Genomic DNA, 20682 nt, shown 5'->3' on the forward strand with positions numbered 1-20682 from the left:
GAATGCCAGTTTATCGTGTGTGTGTGAGTGCATTTAAAAATGTATTACAATTTTACTAAGTGCTAACACTGGCCCATCAGTGCCATTTAGAATGTCAACATTTACGTGAGTTTTGTACTCTTAAGATGTATGGACAAGTTACTGTCTCACCTTCTCTAGAATTATTTTGGTGTATATACATATCTCTCTCCTCCCATATCACTTGTCTTCTTAAGATTGTAAACTCTTTAAAGTGGGGACCAGATCTCTATATGTTGTTTGTGCAGCACCTAACACAAATGGATCTGTTTCTGATTGCGACTTCTGCATGCTCCTTTGCTGTAAATATTTACTAATAACAATTTCCCCTTCAGGCCTATTATAAAGTCAATGACAGATCTGTAGTGGGTTCACTGACATTTCATGAAAGATCTGATATCTCATGACAAACTTTAAAAATATGTTTTCAGATATTCCTGTTTACAAAGGCCTCAGACCTATAAAGCACTTAGGGAGTATGTATCAGGTTTTGCTCACATGAGTAGTCGCATGTGATCAAAGTTATACATATGCCTAGATGCTTTGAAGAAGTGGGGTCATACATTTCTTTTATCTCAGTTCCCCCTACAGCTTTGTTATAGACTGATTTACATAAAAATGGGTTTTCTTCTGCACAGCTCATTTGCTCTTTTTGGTAATAGCTCAATATGGTAAATCTGTGGCATCACACTAGCTTTTACAAGTACAATTAGTGTGATGTCAGAAAATTCCATTTTCAAATGAGGAATAAGCAGAAGGTCTCAAAACCAAAGCTTCTGGATTTATACAATAATTTGTAATAGAAAACTGAACAAAGGTAGAAAGAAAAATATATAAGGTAGTAAGAGAACAGAAAGAAAAGTGCTGTTTTAAAGTTTTCCATGAAGTCCCAGTGAGTTTATAAAAAGCCACAGGTTCAATAATTTGTCAACTCAAGATGTGGGGGAAGGGAAAGTTGTAATTTTTATGTAGTATTAAAACAAAATGATTTTTAAAAATAAAACTATTCAAATAAAAATACTGGTCTTATTTAAACTTAAACCAAGGAAGAAGTTGGAGTATTACAAATGCCAATCTATTCTAATTCCTCCATTGTGTTTAGATATATGGCACATAACAGCATACAACATTCTGAGACTGCTGAACTATTTAGGGGAAAAAGGTGAATTAAGACAAAATGTCATTCTTAATTCAGCATTTATTTGCTTTGATTAGTTCACCAGATTGTTGATCTTATTTAAGTGCAAGTTTTTTCCTTCCATTTAATGGACTAGTTTCCAGACAAAATTCTTTTTTTTTCTTCTTTTTAGTTTGTTATATTCTTACCTTCCAACACATGCTTAGCATCCATTAATCCTTAGACCAATAAATATTTTTAAATAACCATTAAAAATGAAGTACCAGGTATATTTAAATAGAAATAAGAAATAAATGTAACCAACCTAAGGATAGAACATAAAATACAAATATGACACCAATGCTTTAAATAACCATTAATACTGGTTAATATTGGTCATACGGTATACCTAGAGTCAGAAAAAAGTGTATGTCACTTATTTTCCTTCTATGCAGTGTTTCTTTTTTTCATTAGGCTTATTTTAAATACTGTTAACCATAATTACAACCAAAAGAACGGAGAAGATTCAAGAGACGTACCATACTTTGACAGCTTAATCCTTCTAGATGTTCTCTACTGTGATGTGTTCCAGTTTAAAAAGCTAAAAATGGTCTAATTGTTTCACTTCCTAGGGCATCCCCTTTCAAAAGTAGCAATCCCCTTATTTAATAGATAACATGTGTTTTTGCTATTGATGTTACAATTTCTCCTCCCTACCTCCCACATTAAAGCAAGAATATTTAGAATGCAGATCCCCTCTTCTCTGAGATCTCTTTTTAGTGGGTTCTAAAAGAGAGGGGTTGGGATTCAAATCCTCCACTGGAGCACTGACTGGCAGGCAGGCTGGCTGTGGCGGGAAAAGAGGTTGTATAGTCGAAGTTGATTCCTACCAGTCAGCTGATTTTTTTTTCCTCTTCTTGCTCTGAGGGACAATGTCTACAGCGCTTGAACAGAAGTTGGTCCAATAAAAGATATTACTTCACCTACCTTGTTTCTCTACAGGGCTGGTGGCAGAGAATGGGAAATCCCACCATAAAAAAGATTCAGGAAGATCTGCTCAAGTCAGGAAAAGGCATGGTCAAACAGGCAGGAAGGGAAGACACTGGCCTGGTGCTGGTGAGATGGGAGAAGCAACCCATCTGCACAGGTTCTGTTGCAGCTCAACTCTGTGAAACCCTCATGCAGACTCTTTGGTTTGTGGAGGTCACAGTGAGGCACAAAAAGCTCCAAAGCCATCCTAGTAGTATCACAACTGCACCAGCTGTAGCTCTCTTGTGTGCTCTTGACCCTAACTCCCATCCCCAATTTAGTACCTTCTGGCAAGCCCATTTGAAGTCACATTGCCTGCACCAGAAATGCTGTCCTGATACTACTTGGTCAAGGAACGAAGCAGCGTTGCAGCATTCTCAGTCTAGCCAGGACCCCCTCAGAGGAGTAGTCACTAATAGCATGCAAGTGCTTGTTGAGAGTTTTCCGGAGCAAATTCCAGCCAAGTCGCTGACCAGAGGAGAATAGCTATGGACCATAGGAGAAGTGCCTAGTATTGGCTTAACTCTGGTTCCAATCAAGTCAATGGGTGTTTTACCACTGACTTCAATAGTAGCAGAATTGAACTAATACAGAGTGCATTTGAAAAGCCCATTCTGTAACTTTTATCCTTTCTGCTGAAATATCTCATGCTTACACTCGGCCCAAAGGTGAATTCTTTTTTAATGTTCAATACAATGTTTGAGTTATATGAGCATGGATAAAAAAAAAGTGTGGTTTTTTCATTTGAAGATTTTATCATATTCTTCTTTTGAATTCACAGAACAGTCTATTTAAAAGAAAAGGTTCACTGTCTTCAGAAATGGTTAACTTGAAAAAAATGACTGAGGAATGAAGTGAACTTAGAAATGGTGGTGTTTTGTGCATTTAAATTGTTAAGAAAAAAGTGTAGCATCTGAAATAGATATGAGCGTACACAAGGCCTAAAACATATTATTTCTCTGGTTATTACCTTTCTTAGTATTCTATGTTACTTTGTATTTTATACCTCTGTACAGTGCTTTGTTGTTTGTGAAAAGTATTTTATTAAATCTGTAGCAGCTGGTGTCATGTAGTTCCACCTCCAATCCCACAGTATGGTGAGCAGCTCCCCATTTTATTGGAAGGCCCTTTCACCTCCCTTCCCTGCATGTAGCTTCAAGCACATGGTCACTTAAATCAACTCCCCCAATTTAAAAGTGTTTAGAGCCTGATCCCAAATTCCCTGAAGTCAATGGAAAAATTCCCATGGACTTCAATGAACTTTGGATCAGGCCTAAGGTGCACATTATAAATTAATCACTAGAAAAAAGGTATTAAAACTGAAATGTTTTATCATGTCATTTGAGTTGTCCACATACAACTAAGGACTTGGAGCTAATGCCTTCTCTTATTTCTGCATGTTTTTCATAACTCAAAAAGAATAGCACAAATATATTGCATAATACATAAATACATATGAAGGGAAACTCCTGTTCATACCTTCAAAGTAACTGACTTTTGTTGGTTGTGTCTTCCTTGGTGGTTTCACAGGGGGATGTTTATTTTCATTGTTTCTGAACAACGCCAGGCGCACAGCTGGGTCTAGACGACAAGAACAAGTTAAAATCAGAGGTCAGATCTGGCTTGTTCATTCCTTGAAGCAGATATTCACCTTTTAGTCATTTAATAAAGGAAACAGAATATCTCGTGTACGTTTTACATTAACAAAAACAATTACATTACTTCTAACATACATTAATATATGTACAAAGAAGCAGCCATCTTGATTTGTTTTATATACTTCTAAAAGTTTTCTAAATCACCATATGTGGAAAGCAAATATATTTTTAGGAAATATTTAGAAGTTCTATTTTGGAAGTGGGGATCTCAATCATAAATATTAGGTAAACAAATATGTAAACCTCATTGCCTACAACTTAATACATTGGTTCAAATAAAGGCATTTCCAGCTAAGCACAATGAAAGTAAGAAATATTTTATTATCTGAGGCTAAACTTGAGGAATATAAATGAAATGAAAACCCTTTTACATATCCTATCTTGTACAAAGTAGAGATGGCCTTCAGCAGCCTGTGGAAACAGTCTCCAAAATCATTCCCAAAATTACCAGGCTCCATAGTCTTAGAAGCTTCATAACTTAACAAAAATTGTTTGTAAAGAGCCACAGATGGACACAGAGCCATATATAAAGACCAGTATTATGTTCCCACACCAGAAGAACTTACAACCTATATAAGAAAAGAAAAAAAAAAAAAACAAACAGGACAACAGTTCAGGAGAAGGGAGTTTTGTGGATCATTAATGATGGAAAGAGAGGAGGGACTGCTTAAATAGATGAATGTAAGGAGGGATTTGAAGGAAAGTGAGAGTTTGAGGACAAAGAGACAGTCTCACACACAGGGAGACAGAATTAAATAGGCCAAAGTCAGGTATTTGGAAAAGGAGAGGAAGAGAGGATTGGGAAGAACACAAGAACTAGAAGAAATGCACAGAGATAAAGTGGGAGGCCTTAGATAGGATCTTGTAGGTGAGGATGGGAAGCTTGAACCGGATGTAGTAACAGTGAGAACCAAAGGAGAGAATCTAGGGAAAAGGTCATATGGTTAGTGAAGGGGGGAGGAGACTGTATCAGAAGACAGACTTGGGATGAAGGGGAACACTGATAGGAAATGAAGGAAGAAAATAAATGGTTACAGGTGATGGATTGGTTTATAGTCGTGATAAGGGTTTTAGTAGTGGGAACAATGAGGAAAGGATGTAGTCTGATGACAATGAAGAGAAAAAGGAATAGAATTTAGCAAGAAAAGGAAGGGGAATAACCAAAGATTACACTGAGATTGGAAGCCTGGGAGAAAGGAAGGACAATGAAGCTGTCCATTCAGTTAGAGGAGGCAGGCAGTGTAGAAGAATTAGGGAAGATGGGAAAAGCAGTTTTGGAGACAGTGAGTGTGTTAGACTAATAATGTCAGTTTCTCCATTATGAGATTGTTACCAGGGGATGAAGGGCAGGGAGGAGGAGGTTTCTGTGGGGACAGTATTACTACTTAGTCAGGGAGGCTGTCGGAGCTTCTGAGAGCCAGCAGCTGCAGGTAGCTTTTTTAGAGGGGTGAAGGGAAGGGGGCTAGATCTATAAACGCCAGACCCTGATCCCTCTGAAGTCAAGGGGTGTTTTTCCACTAACTTTAATGGCAGCAGAATCAGGCTTTAGATAAGAAGTTAGATAATTGGGGTGAGCTCCTCACTCTTGTGCCAACCCCTTCATGCCAGGTAAAAGGGCTGGAGTAGCATGAAGGGGCCCTAGAAGTTCCAGTTCTGCTCAGTGGAGGATTCCCTTGATGCAGCACTCTAGACCCAGGAATAAGACTGTCTTCCAAGACTATCTTCATTACTGCATTTTCTATATTTATGTAATGAAACCCAGAGTTATGTACAGAAAAACAGACAGCAGGAAAAGTAGAGAAGAATATTTTCTGTAATAATCATTTCCCCAAAACCAAGCCTGTAATGTTCAAAGAAAAACAATCTACTTTAGAACAATTTCAAATATGGCAACTTTCTTGACGAGGGTAAAAGACCAAGTTACCAACACTGACAGATTAGAAATTCACAAAACAAAATGTGATCAAGGATTCCTTGATTTCATTTCTGTATGCTCTCAATGGACTATTATAAACTGCTTTGCTTCTTGGGTCTTTTGAAATTATTCCAAACTGGCTATGTCTTGAAGTTTAAAAATAGAACTTTTTCACATACAAACCTTCCTAGTTACACCCATGAAAAAGATGACCAGTCCAATATTACAGTACATCAGGGGCATTTGAGCGGTCACATAAAATGACTAATATCACCAGAATTATTCTATCCTTCATCTATGTGAAAGTTTATCAAAGTAAATATTGAAGGAGATCTGCATATTGGGAAGAGAGTGAAATGGTGGTTACTGTTCTGAGAGATTTATATCAGATGGTCTAACCTTTGAGCTCTGCAAAATAATTTAAATAATCCATTGAGATTTAACACAATGTCAGAGTACTTAAATTATACCTATATGGAGCACTGTAATCATTGCCTACAGCTCTTTTGATATTAAAAAAGAATGAGCCCTTTTTTAATCTAGTCTCAAATTAAGGCAATATTACTTATATTATTTTATGATACTAATGTTTTTCAGTCTCAGAGAAATGGGGAAATGCATTTGATTTATGTTTTGATTACAGGCAATCAACAAATGTTTTAGATGTCACACAGAGGAACCGTGAAAGAGTCCAACAGTCCAAAATTACATTGAGATCTTACTGGACACCTGCATTCTTGTTAAAATGTGGTTTATTTGTTGATGATCTGTACTGAAGATCTGGAAACCAGGAAGGTAATTTAATGCACACATTTTGGCAGACTCCAGATATAAAAGATAATTTGGACAAACATTATAAATGTGATAGAAATACCATGGAAATTCATGTTACTGCCTGAGCTGACATTGGTTACATGACTTCTTGGCAATCTGTGAAACTACAAAAAAATCTTTAATTGGTTTGTCACTTATTTTGGCTGTGGGGAAACAAAATTGAGAAAATGAAAATAGGTATTTGTGCCAGTTTTAAAGAGTTGGTATCTCAAAATTGCAAACACTGGATCATGTGAAGGAAGATTATTCAGAGTAAGTTCAATGGGAGAAGGACCATCTTTTTTTGTTCTGTGTTTGTATTGTGCCTATCACAATTGGGGCTCTTAGGCATAGCTGCAATACAAAAAATAAACAATAATAATGACAACATGGAAGCATTTTATTTCTTACAGGAGAATTTCCCTCACAAAGGTATTTGAATTCATATGAGAGAGATACAGGTGGTGAATAATTTTCAGTTCATTAGAGTTGTTTTGTATTATCAGAGAATCTTTTAAATCTGAATTTCTTATAAGTAGTATCTTTCAAAGCTTAAGAAAAAAAAAACAAAAACAGACTGACAGACCAAAACTTGCTGTCCTGGGCCAAAACAATCAGTTGTTTCAGTCTTATCTGAGTAGTCAAGTCTCAGTGTTACTTTTCTTTTGTTTCTTCTTGTGTTACTTCTGGTACTACCCAGCCAGAATCACCTCATTTTGTCAATCATTGACAATAAGCTTTGCCTCCTGAAAAGAAATGGTTAAACAAGTAACAGTACAGCACGGCAAGAGATAGCAGCTGAAAACAGTTACTCCAGGCTCTGGTCATCTTAAAAAATTTTTTTAAAAGAAAAAAGAAATTAACTTTAATGAAGTCTTTGAATGTCCTTGATTTTGTGGAGTTGATGATAGTCTCTTAAATCCCAAAGTTAAGCCAGAAACTCTGTTCTCTTTTGCCAAGATATCTTTAAAGGCTCTGTGATCTGATGAATCATAGATGTTTAATACCCAGCCACAATGAGGTGAATTACTCTCTATTGCTTTAGGTTTTTTAATTAGAGTTGTGCAGAATTTTATGCATCTTTAATAAATGGGAATATCTTTGACATTTTGCCACTTCTAGCTGTAATAGATCTAGAGCACAAAGCCCTTCAAAGCACTATCTGGCAGTACTGCTCCAGTGCTATATGTACGCATTGCCTGCATACACCCCACTTTATAAGGAGAGGCTACCCATAGCTTTCCCTAATTATACAAGCCATGGGACTCAGGGCACTTGCTAGCATCCTCCAGACCAGTCTTTCTTTGTGCAAAGCTTCTGAGCCCAGACATAGCATGACTCACTAGGAGACCCCGTGCCCTGCAGACTGTTGCAAGTCCTGGCTCAAACTTTTTCAGACCCTGTGCTCAAGGTTAAGACCAGTAAACAGCTCACATTTTCGTAGTACTCCTGCAATGGATACTTGCTCCACAAAGTTGCAACAAACTACACAAATATAATTCACATACACAATGTCCCCCCAGAAACCAAGCTTTTGGGGAAGGCAAATCCTGTAACTAGCTCATGTTAATATGCCCATAGTCTGCCCTCCTTAAGCAGCACATGAATACACAAACCACAAGAGGTATTAATTAATTGTTATGCAGGCCCTTGTGGACTACAGAGTTCAATTTCTGGATGCCAATGTGGGCTATACAAGGAAAGTGCACAGTACTAGAGATTTTTCAGCAATCATGAGTCTACATTCAGACAGGCTGGGACACTACTCCCATCAAACACCATTGTCGTAAATGGAATTACTGTCCCCACCATTATTCAGGGGACCCTGCATACCGTTTTTGCCTTGGCTAATGAGACCGTACACTGATTTCAGAGGTCCTGGCAAGATTTAATTACACTCTCAGCAGTTGTAAAATGGTAGAAATGGCAGAAGTGCTAAATGACTTTTTGTTCCAGTTTTCACCAAAGAAGTTAGTAGTGACTGGACATCTACCATAGTGAATGCCAGTGAAAATGAGGTAGGATCAGAGACTAAAATAGGGAAAGAACAAGTTAAAAATTACATAGACAAGTTAGATGTCTTCAAGTCACCAGATGATGAAATACATTCTAGAATACTCAAGGAGCTGACTGAGAAAATATTACTGAGCCATTACTGATTATCTTCAAAAAGTCCTGAAAGATGGGAAAGATTCCAAAGGAATGGAAAAGGGTAAACATAGTGCCAATCTATAAAAAGGGAAATAAGGACAACTCAGGTAATTATAGACCAGTCAGCTTAACTTCAGTACCTGGAAAGATAATAGAGCAAATAATTAAGCAATCAATTTGCAAACACCTAGAAGATAATAAGGTGCTCAGAAACAGTGAGCATGGATTTGTCAAGAACAAGTCATGTCACCAATCTAATAGCTTTCTTTGACACAGTAACAAACATTGTGGATGGGGAAGCAGTAGATGTGGTATAGCCTGACTTTATTAAGGTTTTTGATAGGGTCTCACATAGCCTTCTCATAAACAAACAAGGGAAACACAATCTAAACGGAGCTACTATAAAGTTGGCACATAACTGGTTGGAAAATCATTCTCAGAGAGTAGTTATCAGTGGTTCACAGTCAAACTGGAAGGACATATCGAGTGGGGTCTCACTGGGATCAGTTCTGTGGCCAGTTCTGTTCAATATCTTCATCAATGATTTAGCTAATAACATAGAGAGTATACTTATAAAGCTTGTGGACAATACCAAGCTGGGAGGGGTTTCAAGTGTTTTGGAGGACAGGATTAAAATTCAAAATGATCTGGACAAACTGGAGAAATGGTCTGAAGTAAACAGGATGAAATTCAATAAAGGACAAATGCAAAGTATTCCACTTGGGAAGGCACAATCAGTTGCACACATACAAAATGGGAAATGACTGCCTAGGAAGGACTACTGAGGAAAGGAATCTGGGGGTCATAGGGGATTTCAAACTAAATATGAGTCAACAGTGTAACACTGGGAAAAAAAGCAAACATCACTCAGATGTATTAGCAAGAGTGTTGTAAGCAAGACATGAGAAGTAATTCTTCCATTCTACTCTGTGCTGATTAGGTCTCAACTGGAGTACTGTGTCCAGTTCTGGGTGACATTTCAGGAAAAGTGTGGACAAAGGAGAAAATCCAGAGAAGAGCAACAAAAATGATTAAAGGTCTAGAAAACATGACCTATGAGGAAACATTGATAAACTTGGGTTTAGTCTGAAAAAAACAAGACTGAAGGGAGACATGATAACAGTTTTCAAGTACATAAAAGTCTGTTACAAGGAGGAGGGAGATAAATGGTTTTCATTAATCTCAGAGGATAGGACAAGAAGCAATGGGCTTAAATTGCAGCAAGGGCGGTTTAGGTTGGACACTAGGAAAAACTTCCTGTCAGGGTAGTTAAACACTGAAATAAATTTCCTAGGTTGGTTGTGGAATCTCAGTCATTGGATATTTTTAAGAGCAGGTTAGACAAATGCCTGTCAGGGTGGTCTAAATAATACTTAGTCCTGCTACGAGTGCAGGTGAGTGGACTTGAAAATCTTTTGAGGTCCATTCCAGTCCTACGATTCTATGGTTATTGAATATGCTTTTGGCAGAGTGAAATCCCATTGAAGATGTCTACAGATCTGTTTGAATGCCAATGTCATCAATACCATCTGGGTTACTGTGACTTGCTGTGCTCTTCACAATATTTATGAAGCCAGAGGTGAGCCATTTCCGTCTGAATGGACCTATGACAGCAAGGGGCCTGGAGTGGGCCCCTGCTCTGCCCCCATCTTCTTACCCTCAGAAAATGCACAGAATCCTCCAGGTGTGCTCATAGCAGTTTTTTCACATCCCCTTCACCAATATCACCACAGTCTCCCATGCTCCCACCCATTTACAGCCTTTGCCAAGCTTTAGATCCTCTCAGCAGGACCTGAGGGGAGAAGAGGTCTCCCTAGTCTGAGACCTCTCTGTGACCAGCCCCAGCTAGCCCTGTTTCTCTCTTCTCCCCTTTCCTTTTACACTTCCTTCCCATGCCTCTTATCAGCCCCAGGCTGACGAGCCAAGTGAGTTCATTAACTCCAATCAGCTTCTCCTGGGGCACTAATTAGCCGGGCTCAGGGACAGCCTCTGACCCTTCTGTGTCCAGACTGTTCCTCGGGTGGTGCGAACAACAGCTTCTCCAGATATGGACCCAGAATTTGTTGATGATTCTGTTCCAAAGCATGCTCTGGGACTGGTTTCAGTAACAGAATGACTTTATGGTCCTCTCTTGGTGGCTGCTGCTGGTTCCCATCAGTCCCCATGCTGGATTCTGGGGCCAGCAGGACACCATCCTGGCTGACCAGGTCGTCATGCAGCACAATTGGCTCCATGCTGGGTGCAGGGGTGCCCATTACTCATCAAATACCTCACAAAACTAGCATGATGTCGGCAAGTTGCCCCAGGTGCACTTCTGGTCCCTGGTCTTCTGGTGCTCACCCTTGAGCCACTTAATCTGCTCCCTACACTGGTCACCGGTCCAGTAAATTTGCAAAGCTGCCAGGTTCTTAGCTGTCTCCTGGTATGTGTGGTCATTTCTGATACTTTCACTAAAGTCCACAATTTTGCTGGCCTCACTTCAGAGATTCACCAAAATCTGGTTGTGTTCCCATGATCATGAAGGAGCACAGTTTGCAAAGGGCTTGTTCTGGTCAGCATTCCTTGCAAATACAGAAGGCTCTCTGCTGTTGTGTTTGCAGCTCAGGGGTCAAAAGACAATGGAAGGATTAATTTGTATTCACTGTGCTGCTGCTGTATGCCAAGGGGGGGAAGGCTTCTGTTTTCAATTGAATTAATTGGAGATTTATGGGATAGAGAAAACGAAGTTGGCCCAGGGGATTGCAGGATACTGCTGGTGGACTCCCTGAACCCGAGTTGTGGCTGCTGTATCTATCCTGCAAAACAATATGGCTCAAACAGGTCATGGCTTCACATAGGCTTGGACCCTCCACCATCACAGGGTCTTAGGACCCTAGGTCCAAGCCTGAGTTGAGGGATGTGTGTGTAGACAGAAGAGGGGTTTGAGTTCAAGCCTGAGTCTGAGTCTGGGCTTACATTGCAGTGTACTCATACTCCAAATGGCCAATGTGTAAGCCAGTCCTGGTCTTACAGGATGGGAAACCCTCTTACCACATTACTCATCACAGCTCTACGAGAAGCAGATGCATGCTTCTAGTGGAGAAAAGAAGGGAGCAAATCCCCTCATCCAAGGACATTAGGAACCCATTACATAACAATGCTAGTCCCATCAAGTTCCATTATAGTAAACGTGTGGGCATTTTAAAGAGGAGCTGTATAAAACTCAGAGTAGATGCTGACTTTACATTTTGGGGATATGTGAATGTCAACTGAGGCCCTAAGACAGAGGAAGTTGGTGACATTTTGAAGTAGGTAGCCCACTCTCACACAGACCAAAAGCTTCCTATCAAACTGCATTCACATAGACTTATCTACATGCAACATCTTCAATTTAGCAAGATCCCTACCATAGCATAGCAAGCTTTGTCATGAAAAATGTTTGGCTAGTGGACTGATATTGAGACTTGAGCACAAAAGGATGCCTATTTGTTAATACTCTGTAACTTCCTTGTATTTAGACCCACTGGATGTTACTGATTCTATGATTCAGCTGACAACATAATTTTTATAGCGTTTTTATTTGCAAATAATGTATAAAGCAATGGATGGTCATATTAAATGTTTTGAAAGCCTGCTTCTTTACTGCATATGATTAACATTGCAGGTGCATACTTTGTACTTTATCCTCAGATAGGTGGGAATGTCCATATAACTGAGTTGGTATTATTTTAATATAAGTATTAAGTTTTTGAATGAAATTAGTTGAAGCTATGTTAAGAAGAAATCATACTAAATAATATAATATTCAATATGAAGTTTAAGAAAAGATCAGAACTAAGAAAACAAACATAAAAAAATCAAGATATAATCAGGGTAAGGGTAATATTGAGCTGTGGATGACTGAAAGGTGGCTGAGGATCAATTCAGAGAAGATGAAAAGGATGTGACATTGGTTGCTAGAAAAACCAAGAGGAAATGATAGAGCTAACAATTGCTTATTGTTCAGAGAGGTTGTTACCTGCCTTTCTTAGTAAGAAGCACAAGATCTGGAGATATCCAGCAGCACTAGAGGTTAAACTGACAGCAGCAGCCAAAGGTGGGGTTTTTTTTTTAATGTCTGGTTAAGAGATAGTGACCCCTCTCTCTCTCTCCCTCATTTTTAAAAAAGATATTTGACACTGTCAAATATCTTTGTTACTTGAAGACTACAGTTACTGCAATGTGTTCTACATGGGTCTATGTCTGAAGACCACTCAGAGCAGGGGAGAGTGGCAGCCACACATAGCTTGTTGCAGATCCCTGATAGAGGGCTGTCTGGCCTCAGCACAAGTTAGAACAGGACTCCTCCTGCTCTTACTTAAGCTTCTGGTGTAAGGTCTCAGCTCCACCATGCCCTCAGCCCATCCCTGATATGCCCCTTGGCATCACCCCAATTGTTATTCGCCCCCCATCTCCCTCACCCCATACACTGGGAGGGATGTAAGAGACATCTATGCTTGTGGAGATTCCCTCTACACAGGGCAAATTTTCTGCTGGGATTTTCTGACCAGTATAAGGCCATTTTGTTTAAGCAGCACAAAGGAGCTTTGGCAGCCTGGAGAATCCAGCCCAGAAAATTCTGACTGGAGTTGCTTGTTTACGTAAGAACATAACAACTCTAACAGCCCCAACATTGAAAGGGGGTTGAAGATTGGGCATTTTCAATGAGGGGGTACTAACACTGAAATCACCCCTCTTCTGGTCTGAAAGAAAAAGGCTGGGTCTGTTGATTCTCAGGGAACTCTGTACAGAACAATTACACATACAGGCTTTTGCCTGGACAGAATTTGAAGAAAGTGGATTCCTTACTGGGCAGTCATGAAAGGGGTATCTTGCATCAATACAACAGATCAGGTCTATGCAGATTTAACAACTCAATTTGTAAAGTTTTATTAACTTTTTTGAACACTAGTTATGTGCTATGACAATTTTCCAAAGCAGTACTTTTTAGAAACAAACGAAACAAAAACTCCTCCAATCATCTGAACAAAAGGAATACAAAAAATTCACTAGACCAACAACAAAAAATAGGATAACTGAATTTGATACTCAAACCATTTATAACTGAATTAATCACTACTAATATAAATTAGACAACATATGGAGAAAAAATGATATAACCTAATAGGCTTTATTCATTAAAAATGATACATGGGCCACCAAGTTATACATATGTCAAACATTCAGCTGGCCACCAGATATTTATGGTTTTGTTTCTGGGCAGCATGGCGGGGCAGGGTGGGAAGCTATAAAAAACAAGTAAAGGATTAAATAACATTGTTTTAGCAGCCTGTCCATTGTCTTTTCCAATGTCCTTTTACCCATATGGAAAAAGAATAGATTGCTAATTATATGGTACCTTTTGTTTGACGCTAGAGAGCTATTTGTCAACTGTAGTTAGATGCTGGTACTTGGCAGGGGGATGGGACAATTGCAAACTTTTCTTAACTTTACCTTTTTTGTTGTGTTTCCCCCCTCTTGAGTGCAAAATGCCCTTGCCAAAAAAAAAACAACCAAACAAAAAACTCCACTTGACACAAAACAGGGAAATCCTATGTTATGCACTAATGGAAAATGCATTATAGCCAGTGGTGAGCGCTCCAAACATATCATCAAAGAGTTAAACATTATTAATGGAAGGATTTCTCAAGATAACTTACCATGACTAATGAACTTAAAGGTATCCACCAATGCAAGCACCTAAGATATTTTATTCTTTCCTGTACTAACAGGTTTGGACTCAGAGAAAATTCACGGACATAAGAGGTGACCATGGAGGGAAGGAATGACTTTAGCATCAGTCAGAAAAGAGGATAGCATCTAAATACCTTCCAAGATTCACAGAATCAGCTCTCTCAAACTTGAACTCCAAATTTTGATCAATTCTAGAGATGCCAAAGAACGTGAAACCTTCAAAAATTTATATAAATAGCACTTGATGTAATGAAGAGAAGGCGATGGTGGGAGTGATTACATGATGCAGAAAAAAATTTTTAGAACAGACTTTTAAGCATAGCAAATAGAAATAAAACCACCCTAACTGAGTGAGGCTATTATAACTTGAGATGGTCCCTTGAAGGAAGAAAAAAAAAAAATCTATGCAACACAAAAATGCAAAAATATAAACTTTATCTAGCAAAGGGAATACACAGAATATAAACAAAGTTCCCATTTCATACAGTTGTCAAATATTCCTCTCAATATTCACCAAAGTGCTACTTCCAATATTAATATATGTAATATATAAACAAAATAAATTTCCTTTGATGATGATTTAACATGTTCATTTCTAAAGCACATTCCTCCCTTACTCATATTAACATCTGAAGCTATCTAAGAAAACACAAGCACAATTTCTAGAAGTGACAACCTGCTTTCAGATGAAGGAGTACACACCTGCTATTTCCTACATTTTATATATATTCTTATGTAATATATATTGTAATAGGACTGTTGACTTACCTAGATTTTTATTATTAGATTTCTTGGATTTCATTTTATGGGCCCTCTTCAGCATTAGCTGTGCAGTGGAAATATCTTTAAAACCCCTATTGGAAGGTGATATTTTACTATCAATACATACACATTTTCATATATAGCAACTGCACAGTATTATATATATATATGCATTTTCACATAGAATACAGCAAGAGCATAGTACATCTCATGTATAATACTTGACATACTGAACCACACAGCTGCTTATAATACTTATCTTAAAAAGTTAAGAAATTGTAGCTAATTGACTTGTATCTCAGATGCTTCTTAAAAGTTTAAAATAATATTTTTTGACATCTAGAAATAAATACCTACTTATTTGGGGTACCTATTCAAAGCCTCTAAATGTACAGTGCCTGGTTTGTAGAATTTAAGTTAAAAGCAAAAAAGTAGGATAGACTTGACATACCATTCTTCTAAAATTTTCTCCTCTTTTTCAGATTTGAAAGATGATTTCTTTTTCGGTTGCAAGTGAGAGAGATGTGACATAGCTTTCTTCTCTGACCTGCCAACAGAGTAACAGAGCAGTACTGAAACCTAGGTCAGTAGTAAAAGTATGGTGTGATGACTTTGCGGCCTTTATTACTCTGCAAACTATTTATGCCTTCTGAAACTCAGAAATGAAAAAAAATCTATTTTAATATTCCAGGAAGGCTTTATTTTTGAGAGCAATAAAAGTTTGCCATCAATTTTGAATGTTTATATTTCAATTATATGAAGCATATTTCAGTCCTTTTTTTGCAAAGGAATGCAGCACTGTGAGAAATACTTTTTAATCCTTATCTGTTAGATATCTGTATGTTAAGGCCTACATGTTATAAGGTTTTTTTGGTTAACATTTTATGATTTACATATTTCTAGCCTTTTATTCTTATAACTTTGATTTTTAATTAAATGAACATTACATTACTATAGACCTAATGGACTGTATTAGTTTTGTTCAGTTTTAACAAGTGAATTTACTTAAAAACCAGTAATCATGTGATTTACCAATCAAACAGCTGAAAAAGGCACCAAAGTGAGCCCTAATTACTCTTTCAGTGCTCATTTTGGTACCTGTCAGAGTAGGTACAGTTAGTAATGTAAAAAGCAAATCATTTTGGCTTACCTGGTACTGAACTGAGTGTTTTCTGGTGAGAATGAATGTGGTCTTGCATCACACTGCCAGGCTTCATGTGGAGGCTATGGTAAATAAAATGAATTATGATCTGAACTTAAAAGCTTAGGATACTTGTAAGTCAGGGGGTGGGGAGGAGTCAGTGAATAGTATGCTAACTTTAGCTCTGATCCTACAAATGCTTACTCATGGGCTTGACTTTATGCACACGAGTAGCCTCATTGATATAATGGGGCTACTCACACAGGTAGTTAAACATCAGTGTGTTTGTAGAGTCAGGCCCTTTGTTTGTATTTCAGAGGTATAATCAAAACATGCTAGGTCCATCATAGACCTTATCTTCAATTAATTAAATGCTGTATAGAATACTGCAAAAGAAAATGGTGAGTTTAATTATATCACAAAAGCAAATAAGTATAACTCACAGTACATTTATGAAGGTCCATTATTTTAATCCAGGCAAAATATTTTAAAGAATACTTTGCACATAGCACGAAGAATGGAAAAGAACTAAAAAACACTCCCAGAAAGCTGAAACTTCAAAGTTTATCAAATAACTAACAGACATTACAGTTCAATGACCTTTAGCTGTTCTGAAAGTCCTCAGCTGTTGCTATATAATGCAGACTTTAGTATTTTTAAAGTACTGCATCAACTAGCAATTTTAATCCACTGCCAAATGTGCAGATGAAGCACGTCATCTTTTTTTTTTTTGCGCTACTGTGAAGTAAAGTGTTGAAAGAAATCCAAAATAAAGAAAAATTTAAGCAAATGAAAGAAAAGCTACATGAAAAATTACATCTGGGGATGAGGAGGAAGTCAGAGGCTTCTAAAAGTAATTGTGTTTTTCAAGTCAATAAATTGCAGTATTAATCACCCTAGTGTAGCATATCCTCAAGGAACGAACAAAAACTGAAGACTAAGAAGTTTCCATGACATGTTACCTTTGGCCAGTGCAGCTGGTTTGTGAGCAGCAATGTTTTTGAAGGGAAGTGGGTGGAATCCAAAGCTAGCCATTCTCTCTCTAAGGCAGCCTGTATAAATGAGAAAAGTCAAATAATGAACTGATAAAATCAGTTTAGTTTTGATAATTTCTACAAAGTCTCTTTTAAACTGTCTTGCATATTAATTCAAATGTTTTCACATTGTAGAACAGAATTGCAACCTGCAATGTAATCACCGTCAACACAGTTCTGAAGGTATTACATTGGATTGATTTTTATTACTATTATTTATTGTTTTTATTATCGTAGCATCTGGACCATGATCATGGACCAAGACCCCATTCTGCTGGGCACAGTACAAACAGAAAAAAAAAAAAGACACAAAAATAAATCCATAATTAATAGTTATTTTCACTGGGATGTTTCCATCCTCTTCTCAAATTCTCAAAATTTTACTCCAACAACTTTGCTAAAATAAACAAATATGAGCCACTAAAGCAGGAGGTCAAACCCTGGAAAACTATAGCGCTAAAATAGTTTTCAAATATTAATATAAAGAGCACAGAGAAGCTTGTTAGCTCTCTTTTGAACAATTAATATTTTAAATCCCTGTTTGAATGCCTGATTCTGTCACACTTATGGCTGAGTTGTACCTATCTGTTGAAGAGTCCCACTGAAATCAATGGGTCAGATTGTGCAAACCTTATTCATTCAAGTAGTCCCACTGAGTTGTAGCCTAATAGAAGGGTGGAAGAATCAGATCCTTAAGGATGTCTTATTTTTTCCTAATTCCATATGTATAAATATTAAAAACTTAGCCAGTTTGTAACTTCTTTTTCATACACTTCATTGACTTTTTCTACCATATTTTCTTTTAACTCTTAGAAAAGTGATAGAAACGCACATCCTGATGGCAATAAGTAAATACCTCTAAGAATTTGGCTTCTCTTACTGAAGGACTTTGCCACTCAGATTGCCCTACTTCAGCAGCAAAGAACCTTGGGATTCATTCTGATCCTACTCCCTCTTCTGAAAATCTCCAATTTACATGGCTAGGACATCTTTCTCCAATTTATAGGTTATTACTAGGTTGCAGTCATTTCTGCCTCCATCAGAATTTGAGATGGTTATCTCAGCTACAAATACCTTAAGATAGGATTACAGTAATTCTTTATTGGCTAGCTTGCTTAATAAGTCTTTGCATAACCTTACGTTGGTGAACAACAGGGGCTGCCAGGTTCTTTCTGAAGAGGAGATGACAGGTTCACATTTCACCTATTTTGAAAAGGTAACCTTGGAAGATGATCAAATACTATACTGATTTTAAAACTGCTCTTCTGTTTATAAGATACTATATGATCTTGAATCATCATCCTTCCTCCATACTTACCCAACAATTCCTGAAGCAATATTTTTCAGAGTTTATATGCAAGTTTTAAATGGTAAGAACTCTTCTGTGTTATACTCCTTGTTTCTGAAACTTCCTCAAGCTTAATATGATTGAATTCAGTGTATCGGGGGATTTTTTAAAAATCCAGATCAGATTCTATTCCCTCTTCTTTTATATCTGATGTATCATCACTGTTTTTTTCCATTTACTGTTTGATGTCAAGAACAAAATTTTGCCGGTTTCCTTTACATCCCCTTCACAATAGTTGCATATGTTAAAGAAATATCACTGTGATAAATTCCAAACACATGTGACAAATAAGTTTATCATGCACCACTGACTGCCTCATTTTCCCTCTGTCCACTGATCAATATCCTTCAGGACGTATTCTAACACTCCTAAACAGTGAGCAGATTCAAACAGCCACCATTTAAAAACAAAAATGAAAGTGCCGCTCGAAATGTGGATTCTGCATTTGCAGTCAACTCCTTAAAAGCCATCAATCTGAAATGCAAGATGGACAAAGTTCAGACATAGAAACAGTGACTAATCAAGGTTTGATATCTCATTACCCAGCAGAACTAGAAATAGGAGCTTCCTTGATTTTCCACACAGAACTTGCTTCTAAGCTTTGGATGGTATCTCAGGATATCAGACTTTAAAAGTATATTATTTTTGTTGGCTGCGTAGTTTGTCAGCTGTGGTAAGAGATTTTGAAGCTAAAAATATCCTCAATCTTGACAAAAAGAACAATTTTAGACAGTCAAATTTGGGTAATTTTGTTAAAATTAATGAGACCATCAAACATTTCATTTGGAAATAGACATTAGTTTACAGATGAGTACACTTCATGCCCTCTTTAATTTGTACTAAGCTTCAATTAATTAGGAGAGAAATATCTCCAGTTGTTCAAAGGAGTGCCCCTTCATTCATCCTGGGTCCAGTCCTGCAACTCTGTCACAAGTAGTCTCACTGACACTTGAAGGCAGTTCTGCTCCAGAAAAACAAGGTTACTTACCAGTAACTGATGTTCTTCTTCAAGTGCTTGCTCATGTCCATTCCACTATAGGTGTGTGCATGCCTCCGTGCATGGCTACCGGCACTTTTTTCCCCTTAGCAGATCCCGTAGGGCCAGCTCCGGCGCACCATGGGGTCCCGTGCACATGCCGGATATATGAGGTGCTGCTGGCCCTATGCCCCCTCAGTCCCTTCTTTCCACCAACTCTGCCGACGGGGATGGGGGGTGGGTTGTAGAATGGACATGAGCAACACATCTCAAAGAACATCAGTTACTCATAAGTAAGCTTGTTTTCTTCTTCGAGTGTTTGCTCATATCCATTCCACTATAGATGGCTAACAAGCAGTACTTTAGAGGTGGGCCGGAGTTAGCAGGGAGCTGCCTGCAGAACCGCTCTGCTAAAGCCCGCGTCTTCCCACGCCCGTTGGACAGAGGCGTGGTGGGATGTGAAGGTATGTACTGCCGATCTGGCAGCTGCTCTACAGATGTCCTGCCCTGGCACTTCCGCTAGGAAGCGAGCTCTGTTGAGTGAGCTGTGGTGGCACCCGGAAGCGGCACCTTCACCTGCTCGTAGCCGAACTCGATGCAGTAAGTTCACCAAGAAGATGCGCTGGGTGGAGACCGGTGAACCTTTCATCTGGTCGGCTGCGGCGATGAAGAGCTGCATCGCTCTCCAGAACGGCCTCGTACACCTGATGTAGAAGCCAGGGCCCCTCTCACATTTAACAAGTGCCATCTTCTCTTCTCTTCTGAACTGTGTGGTTTGGGGAAAACATAGGGAGAATATATTTGGTCACAATGAAACTGGGAAACTACCTTAGGCCGGAAGGCCCAGTGAAGCCTCAACTGAATCTTATCTTTATAGGATACGGTATGGGGGATCCTGGGATCTGGGGTCACGCTGTCTCGGAGGCTCCCGAGGTGGGCAATCGAGAAATCCAGCAGTATGGTGAACTGTGGTAGCATGGCCAGGCCGGAGCAATTGAGATGGCATCT

The 20682-nt window shown here is 38.4% G+C and overlaps 1 protein-coding gene across 11 annotated transcripts in view; it reads right to left on the minus strand.

Annotated features, from left to right (window-relative positions):
- Window positions 1-20682, minus strand: part of LRRIQ1 (leucine rich repeats and IQ motif containing 1) — a 136556-nt gene that overhangs the window by 44864 nt on the left and 71010 nt on the right. For 10 of the 11 annotated variants that reach the window (XM_067559858.1, XM_067559856.1, XM_067559860.1 and 7 more), the window contains 5 exons: window positions 17279-17368; window positions 16326-16399; window positions 15627-15722; window positions 15182-15267; window positions 3644-3745 (listed from right to left, as the gene is read on the minus strand). In XM_067559858.1, coding sequence (XP_067415959.1) covers window positions 3644-3745; window positions 15182-15267; window positions 15627-15722; window positions 16326-16399; window positions 17279-17368 — 448 coding nt within the window. Of the gene's footprint in view, window positions 1-3643; window positions 3746-7135; window positions 7297-15181; window positions 15268-15626; window positions 15723-16325; window positions 16400-17278; window positions 17369-20682 lie in introns of those variants that run through there. The other variant, XM_067559866.1, reaches the window with a different exon arrangement.

Source organism: Emydura macquarii, unplaced genomic scaffold (assembly GCF_026122565.2).
Source record: "Emydura macquarii macquarii isolate MOO-44397 ecotype Brisbane River unplaced genomic scaffold, CSIRO-AGI_Emac_v2 contig_2205, whole genome shotgun sequence".
Taxonomy (NCBI): domain Eukaryota; kingdom Metazoa; phylum Chordata; order Testudines; family Chelidae; genus Emydura; species Emydura macquarii.